This window comes from Molothrus ater, chromosome 20, assembly GCF_012460135.2.
Source record: "Molothrus ater isolate BHLD 08-10-18 breed brown headed cowbird chromosome 20, BPBGC_Mater_1.1, whole genome shotgun sequence".
In the NCBI taxonomy this organism is placed as follows: Eukaryota; Metazoa; Chordata; class Aves; order Passeriformes; family Icteridae; genus Molothrus; species Molothrus ater.
Genome location: NC_050497.2, coordinates 9,264,957 through 9,273,378, shown reverse-complemented (window position 1 = coordinate 9,273,378; position 8,422 = coordinate 9,264,957). Strand labels below are relative to the sequence as shown.

The 8,422-nt window shown below is 50.0% G+C and overlaps 1 protein-coding gene across 1 annotated transcript; it reads right to left on the bottom strand.

Moving 5' to 3' along the window:
• Positions 1 to 254: 254 nt before the first annotated feature.
• On the bottom strand, positions 255 to 4,899 carry TMEM250 (transmembrane protein 250). The gene is made up of 3 exons (XM_036394179.2): positions 4,780 to 4,899; positions 3,449 to 3,604; positions 255 to 811 (listed from the first exon to the last, which is right to left on the bottom strand). Exon 3 carries the CDS (start codon positions 697 to 699, stop codon positions 280 to 282), a length of 420 nt encoding a protein of 139 aa, XP_036250072.1. The 5' UTR covers positions 700 to 811; positions 3,449 to 3,604; positions 4,780 to 4,899; the 3' UTR covers positions 255 to 279.
• Positions 4,900 to 8,422: the final 3,523 nt, after the last annotated feature.

Genomic DNA, 8,422 nt, shown 5'->3' with positions numbered 1-8,422 from the left:
AGCTCTTATGGATTAAAAGATACACTAACTTGCACTGTGCAAAGAATAAAACACCCAGTCAAATGTTGCACTTTGATAATCAAAATGGCACCTCGACCCTCAAAGAGATACAAACTCCAGAGACAAGCACGTTAATTTATCCACAAAAGTTACCACTGAGAAATAAATTAATTTATATTAGGAAAAAAAAAAAAAAAAAGAAGAAGAAGAAGAGGATGTTGACACATTTCGGGGCTGGAAGAAAAGTCACCTCCTGATCCCACATGCGCTTGGTTTTATTTACATATCCACAAAGACCATGAAACACCAGCCCAGCCCCCCCACCAGCAGCATGGTCACATGGATCCCGTAGATGAGCAGTTCATTCATGAGGCTGAAGTCCACCCTCCTCCTCCCCAGCAGCAGCAGGATGATGGAGAGTTTGTACTGGAAGCGCAGGAAGATGCGGATGCCGAGGTACTGAAGGCAAAACAAGATCGACAGAGCCACCCAGAGGATGGAGGTGAAGAGGCTGCAGCTGAAGTACAGCAGGAAGCGGATGAAGCCGTACATCCATCGCGATTTGAGATAGATGTCGAAGTTGTTGTACTTGGTGCGCACCAGGTGCGCGCTGCGCACGGGGCCGCAGGCGGAGTGCAGGCAGGTGGTGTGCGGGCCGTGGAACGAGCGCACCCGCCGCGGAATGGGGATCACCGGCATCGGGCCCCGCCCCGCGCTGCCCGCCCCAGGCCACCCCCGGGGCACATATCAGGCGGCAGCGGGACAGCCTGGCGCAGCTAACCCTGGGCTGGACGGCCGCCGAGGGACGCACCTGCGGGGAGACACAGCGAGCAGCTCGGTTGGGTGCTGAGAAATAACGCAGGCAAGAGACATTTTGTCTAAATAACACAGACAACAGAAAGTTTTGGTTCTCCTAAAGCTGCTGAATAGAGCAGCTTATCCCAGCTTAAACAGAGCAACTTATCCCAGCTGGAATAGAGCAACTTATCCCAGCCGATTTCAGTTTCAGCACACCCTTCCCAAACCTCCGCTTCTTCCCTTAAAACATCTTTGTTTTGAAGAAGAAACAATAAAGTTTTGGTTGTCCTAAAGCTGCTCAACAGAGCAACTTATCCCAGCTGGAATAGAGCAACTTATCCCAGCTGATTTCAATATCAGCACACCCTTCCCAAACCTCCGCTTCTTCCCTTAAAACATCTTTGTTTTGAAGAAGAAACAATAAAGTTTTGGTTCTCCTGAAGCTGCTCAACAGAGCAACTTATCCCAGCCGATTTCAGTATCAGCACACCCTTTCCAAACCTCAGCTTCTTCCCTTAAAACATCTTTGTTTTGAAGAAGAAACAATATAAAGTTTCAGTTGTCCAGAAGCTGCTCAACAGCTTCAGGAAATAAGTGAAATGATCCCGGCCAATTTCAGTATCAGCGCTCCCTTACAACTGAAAGAAAAAACAATAGAAAGTTTCAGTTCTCCTGAAGCTGCTCAACAGAGCAACTTATCCCAGACAACTTCAGTGCCAGCACACCCTTACAACTGTTTTCCAAACCTCAGCTTCTTCCCCTAAAACATCCTTGATTTGAAGAAGAATCTCTGTGAGAAAGCTGGAATGAATCAGCTCAAGGGAAAGTAGAAGCAAATGCCAGGATCTGAACACTGAGGATCATTGCAATGGGTCCCCGTTAATCACTGCAAAAAGAGAATATATTTGCTTCTCTTTGTTTCTTATTCCTCACACAAACACATTCTATTTCCATGCCACATTCCAAATAAATTCCTCAGCCAGCACCAGTTGTAGCCTGTTATAAACTTTATCTCATGCTCACAATTACCAGGCCTCTCCTCAAGCATGAATTTTTAAGCCCATAAAGATTCTAAAAAGAATCCAGCACTCAGCAATATATGGATTCCAGCTTGTGATCCGTGCTGGGAACAATCAGGGAGCTGCTATTCAATGCCAGTGTTAATAACGCAGAAAAGAGCTTTGGTCTGAAATTATCCTGGCTAATTCACAGATCATTCCTAATCTAACAGCTACCCTCGAGAGCCCACCCACCTGAGCAATAATATTTATGTGAGAGCAGTAATATTAATGTGTTTGCATGGGGTCACATTTCCTTTAAAAGCAAAAAAAAAAAAGTTCTCTGAGTACTTTCGCAAGTGGATTCCAGATTTGTGCTCATTTCCAAACTTGGCAAAGCTTCACCAAATAAACAAACTGAAAATAATGGAAGGTCTGGGAAGAACAATGAGGCAATCATGTTTTTCACACTCCACAGGATGTACCTCCCCTGGCTCAGGCCAGCCTTGTGCTCTCACTGTCACTGCAAGGCAGGGCCAGGCAGCCTTTCAAAGGCATCCACCAGTTTATTCCTCCCCTTAGGGACCTGCAGAGATAAGTGAAATTATCTTGATCTTCTGCAGTGTTTAGGATTTATAATCCTAACATCCTTCCACACACCCATTGTTGTTGTGTGAGTGATGAGCAGGAGCCTCTGAGCTGCTCTCTGCTTCACCCCAGGCTTCTGATGTGCCAAATTCCGGGAATTATGAAATGACAATGCACTCATCAGATAATGCTGGAAAACAACAGGGACTTCCCCAGACTCCTTGCACACCCAAGTGTTCAGATCCAGGCAGATCTTTCCTTCGTTGAACCCAAAATCTGACTGTTCTTAAAATTAAAACTAATTCAGGAGTTACTTCAAGAATTGTTTAGTTTCATTACTAATAGAACTAACCACAGAGCAAATGATAAAGCTGCAGGAAATTGAAGTTTTGATACCAAAATCCTTCTCTGATTCAATGTGTATCAGTGGGGAAGTCTCTGCCTGCTTCCTGCCTCAAATTCCATGGAAATGGAAATTCCAGCTCTGATCTCTCCTGCTCAGCCTCATGTTCCAATTCCTTTTTGCCCATACAGAAATGTGAGGCAGTGCTGGCTCTGCATGAATCAGGGACTCCCAAAAAGGAGTAAGGGCTAAATTATGATGTAAGGAATTTAGGAAACCAAGGTTCTCCTCAATCATCACAGACAGCCTCAGAATTTTGGATGCCTCTTGCCCTATTTGCTGTCTGGGGCCAGGAAATGCCAGTCAGAAATGTGGCTTTAGCAAGGCACAGGAACTGCTCAGACTCTGAACCAACCCAGTTCTGCAGCATGTGACCCCACACACTTCCCACATGATGGCTCTGAGCTGCTCAGAGTTGGCTCTCAGAGATATTTTTGGAGGACTAAATCAAGACAGGTCAAAAAATCCCATTTTTGGCATTCCATTCCTGACAATCCAGCCTCTCCTTGCAACTTCCCTCACCAACTTTTCCAGCAAACTCTTGCACAGTTGCTGTGCCCACCCTGGGAACAAACAGCCTCTGGTGGGTCCATGCTCTTTGGATGAACTCAAATATCAACACTGGAACACTGGGAGGACAAAACAAACTCTGAATTTTTACATTTTAGGGGTGCTGCCATCCAACTCGCTGCTGTTCTGCGATGCCACTGAATCCTTGGAACAAAAGAGTGAAGTTTTCCTGTGACACCTTCTAGGAAGAGTGACAGAAACTGCTGAGGTGCTTCGTAAACTCACAACTCTCTGCACAGCAGCTGATCTAAAAGACAAAACAACACAATCATTTTCAATTTGTGCATTAACACGCTCACAATTACCAGGCTTCTCCTCAAGCATGAATTTTTAAGCCCATGAAGACTCTAAAAAGAGCCCAGCACTGAGTAAAATATGGATTCCAGCTTGTGATCCATGCTGGGAACAATCAGGGAGCTGCTACTCAATGCCAGGACACAAAACCTTGCGCTGGTCACCTTCCCCTGCCACACACTGCTCTGGGGCACGTGAAACACCATGCAGGGAGCACAGACTTTCCAAACTGAATATGGAACAGCAGATCTTCCCCTGGGAGGGTGGCAAGGCCCTGGCACAGGTGCCCAGAGCAGCTCTGGGTGCTCCTGGATCCCTGGCAGTGCCCAAGGCCAGGCTGGATAGGGCTGGGAGCACCCTGGGACAGAGGGAGGTGTCCCTGCCCATGGAGGGGATGGGATGGGGTGAGTTTTTAACTCCCTTCCAACCCCAAACTCGCAGTGATTCTGTGATTATCCCCCGGCCTGGATTTCGCACGTGGTGCCCACACAAAGCTTTGGGCACCCCCTCCATCATTTTGGGGCCGGCTGGGTCATTCCGGGGCACCATCCGCAGCTCCGAGGGCTCCACCGGGAGGCACCCCCGGCACACGCTGGTGGCGGCCTCCCCAGGCCGTTACAAACGCCCAGAACTCTCCGTTTCCCGGAGTTTCTCGTCCCTCTCCGTTAAAGGCGCCTGGGCGGTGAGCAGCGGGCGGGATCTCCGCGCACACCGGGCAGGACCCGCCGGGCTCGGGGCACTCCCGGTGCGCACCGGCAGCTCCGACCCGGCCGCAGCTGCCGGGGCGCTCCGGAGGGCCCCGAGCGCTCCGGGAGGAGCCGCACGGGCTTGGGGACAATGACAAATAAAGGTGAGAGCCGAGGGACGAGCGCCGGGAGAGGCGGAAACGCCAACTCCGCCTACCCCGCACCGAGCCCGACCGGCCCGCGGCGGGAGCTGCGGAGGGAGCCCGGCCCGGCCTCCCCCGGCAGCCCCGCACGGCCGCGATTCCCCCTGGGAAACGGGGACCCCCGGGCCCGGCGGGCACTGACCGAGCGCTGCCGCACCGCCGGGCCCCGGGGCGGAGCTGCCGCCGCCGCAGGGCGAGGCCCGGGCCCCGCCGCTCGCCGGGCCTTACCCCGCACTCACCGTGGTGCCCATGGCCGCGCCGGGCCCGGGCGGAGCGAGGCCCGGGCCGCCGGGCGCCCGCTCTGCGCATGTGCGGGGGCGGCTCCGGTTCCTCCGGTTCCGGCGGCGGCGGCGGGCGGGGAGCGGCGGCGCGCGGTGATGGCGTCATCGCGCCGCGCCACGGCCGGAAGTGGCGGGGACGCGTTGCCTTGGCAACGGGGGCGGCCGGGCCCGCTCACATCGAAGGGGTCACAGCAGGGATTGCACCGGAGGGGTCACAGCGGGGATTATACAGAGGAGGTCACACCGGGGGTTGCACCGGGGATTACATCGGGGATTACACAGAGGAGGTCACACCGGAGGAGTCACACGGGAGGGGTCACACCGGGGATTACACCGGGGGTCACACCGAAGGTCACACCCGGAGTCACACCGGGAGTCACTCCAGGGGTCACTCTGGGGGGCACACCGGGGATTACACAGAGGAGGTCACACCGGGGTTCACACCGGGGGTCACTCCAGGGGTCACTCCAGGACTGAGGTGCTGTGTACAGTGTAACCAGAGTGGAAGCCCAGAGCTGTCCAGAGAGTCCCCAAAAGATGCAAAAAGTTCTTAAAAAACAAAACAGGTGGAGAAAAATTCAAAGAAATATAAAGGGAAGGAAGACAACTTCCTCCCTGCTGTTTCCCCGAGATTGAATTAGGAATTCTTCTCCATAGTGGAAAGAAGACACAACTTTGGCATTGGCTCCCTGCCCTGCTTTCTGTCTGGGCAGTGCCACGGTGGACAAACATTAAATAATAATAACTCAGGCCATCTGTCACCTCTCAGAGCTGCTGCTCTGCACAGGCCAAACCCTCACGGTGTCCCGGAGCTCCTGCCGGGCCCTTCCCCTGCCCTGCAGGGCCGTTTGATCCTGAAATGCCAGAGGGAATTCTGGATAAGGGAATTCTGGGGAGCTGTCCCAGGAAATTGGCATCTCCACGTCCCCCATGCCCCTTCTGTGGCAGGAGAAGGGGATGTGAGGAGCTGATAAATTTCCCCAGTAGCTTGGAACTGGGGGCAGCTGTTTGGTGACTTGGAGAAGCAGCAGAGCCACCCACATTCCATTTATTCCCTCTGCCATTCCTTGGGACTGGAGCCATAACCCAGAGATGGGAATTTCAGCCTGAGCAGCAAAATTATGAAGGCACTTTGTCTTTCCAGTCTTGCCTTGGGGAATCACGAGGGTGCTGCTGAATGGAAGTGTGGCACTGGGGGCTCCTGGTGTCCTGCAGGAGTCCCTTGGGTTGGAAAAAGTCTTTCCTACCCTCCAGAAAACCCCAGAGTTCCACTGAGTGACCCCACAACCCAAACACGTGTGAGCACCACTGCCAAGGCTGACCCTTCCAGTTTTTTAGGTCAGGGTGACCTTCAGCTCATGGCCAGGTTGGCCTGGTCTCCTGGAAGGTGTCCCTGCCCCTGGCAGGGGATGAAATGAGAGAAGGTTTTCAGTCCCTTCCAACCCAAACCATTCCCCGATTCTGTGCCAAAAACCAGCACAGCCCCGTTCAATTCCCAGCCTGGCACATTTTTGACCTCTGAGCTGCTGAAATGCTCCATAAACAAGGGAGTGCCCTGGGGTCAGGCAGGAATGGCAGCTTTGACATTCAGGGAGATCAGCCCCTGAGGGAGGGCTCGGAGCTGAGCCCGCAGGGACCCCGCCCACAGCCCTCGGGGCTGTATTTCTTCCCCGTGCTAATTTTCCTAAAGACACAACTCATATTCCTGTTGATTGAACAGTTTTGTGCTGACAGCGTTGGAGATTTGTGGTGGAACTCATCACCAGCCCCGAGAGCGGCCCATTCGTCCCCGTCAGCGCCGCTGGCCAGGCCCCGGGTGTTTTATGGCCCTCTCTGAAGACAAACATACACATTTATATGTCACTTGTTGCAATATAAATGCTAACTTGTACTCCTTTCAAAACTTTTAATGAATTGTGCACATTTCGCAAGATTTATAGCGAGAAGCGGACGGCTCAAAATATTGCTTTGAACATATTTGTCACTTTGGCAACAGAACAAAAAAATCTGGAAGATACTGCCTTTAGAAATAAATCATAAATATGTGTGTCTTAAAAGAGTTTATTTTGGTCATTAATAGTTGATGCTCCCTCCCCCACCCAGTGCAGGATTTAAAGTTAAATTATGCAAAATCAAAAACAAACCTTATAATACTTAATCAAACATGCATAAAACTGTCAGGGCCAAATAAATTCTCTCAATTAACTTGCTTCAGATTGTGATTGCATTTACTAATTTAATCAACACTAGAATAATTTGGAGACTGGGTAATGATGAATTGCTGTGGTGCTGCACGTGAAGGGCCGCTAAGGTGGTGTGCTGAGGCAGGAATGCAAGAAATGCCTTTGAGGCTGAGGGCAAAAAACTGCAGCTGAGTTGTCACATTCATTTTATAATGAAAACATCTTTTTCTTCCCATTTGGAGGGGGATTTTTGCCAGCAAATGCCCATCATGGACAGCCCTTGTGTGGATGGATGGCCCCAGTGTTAGCCCATGGAGACAATCTCATTTCAGCCTGAGATGAGTGAAGGAGTCAAACCTGCAGAGCTGTGCCCTCCCCATTTTTGAGTCATTTTGTGAGTGTGATCTTTCCCTGGGGGCAGTGACCTCCAGCCCTGCTGCCTTCAGGTCATTTAGGCTGGAGCTGGAGTAACAGCCCTGCAATATTGAGATGTCCTTTAGCTCAGTCCTTTTGCACTTTGAATGGATCTGCACTTACAATAAAATGGGCCTGACCCCTGCCTAGGAAAGCTTTCAATACCATTACTTGTGGAGAGCTAAACATTACACTTCTGCAGGCGTAAGCAAGGTTTTATGGAGAGGTTCTCATTACAGGTTCATGTGAAGGAGGCTTTAAGGTGTATTCAACCCTGTAAAATACCTGAACCTCAGGAAAATCACACCCATATGTGGTCTTTAACCTTTCCACACCTGTTTTACAAAAAATAACAATGTCCACCTAGCTGCTGGGGGAATGAACTCATTGCAAGACTCTCCTCTCTCTTTATCTCTGAAAAATATGCTTTCCACATTCTAACTGAGCATTTTGGCCACTTTTTATTTGAAATGGAGATTGTGCTTTATAAATATCTGGCACTCAGCACCATTTGGTCCTCAGCAGAAATGAGTAAATAAAAATCCATGTGCTGAAGAGAATATCCAGAAAAATACTTAACAGGTTTCCTTGGGTGACCCAGAAACAATTACTTCCCCAGCAATTCCATAGCCATGTAGACATCCATAATTCCTCAGGGTTTAAAGATAATAAAGTGTTAACATGGTGTTTTTCAAGCATTCAATGCTGCCGCCTTCCAGTCATATCCAAAAGCACCATTCAAAACCAGCGGCATCTTAAACTCCCTTGGGTTTTGCTGAGCAAGAAATAAAACAAATTAAGGAATTAACTCTTTTTTTTTACTTAAAGGAGATTTAGGGTTGAGTCTGGCCCTTAAATTTTAAATGTAACCGATCCTCCCTGCAAATACAAAGTGCAAAAGTTGTGAAATAATTTTTCTTTATTTCTTCTTTCCAGCTCTCATCTCGAGGCTGGAAATGTCAGCTTTAATCAGTTTGAGGAGATTTGCATGTGGTAAATAATAA

Bases quoted from the DNA above. Each gene is read 5' to 3' on its own strand.
- TMEM250 (XM_036394179.2), bottom strand. From the start codon at position 699: ATGCCGGTGATCCCCATTCCGCGGCGGGTGCGCTCGTTCCACGGCCCG.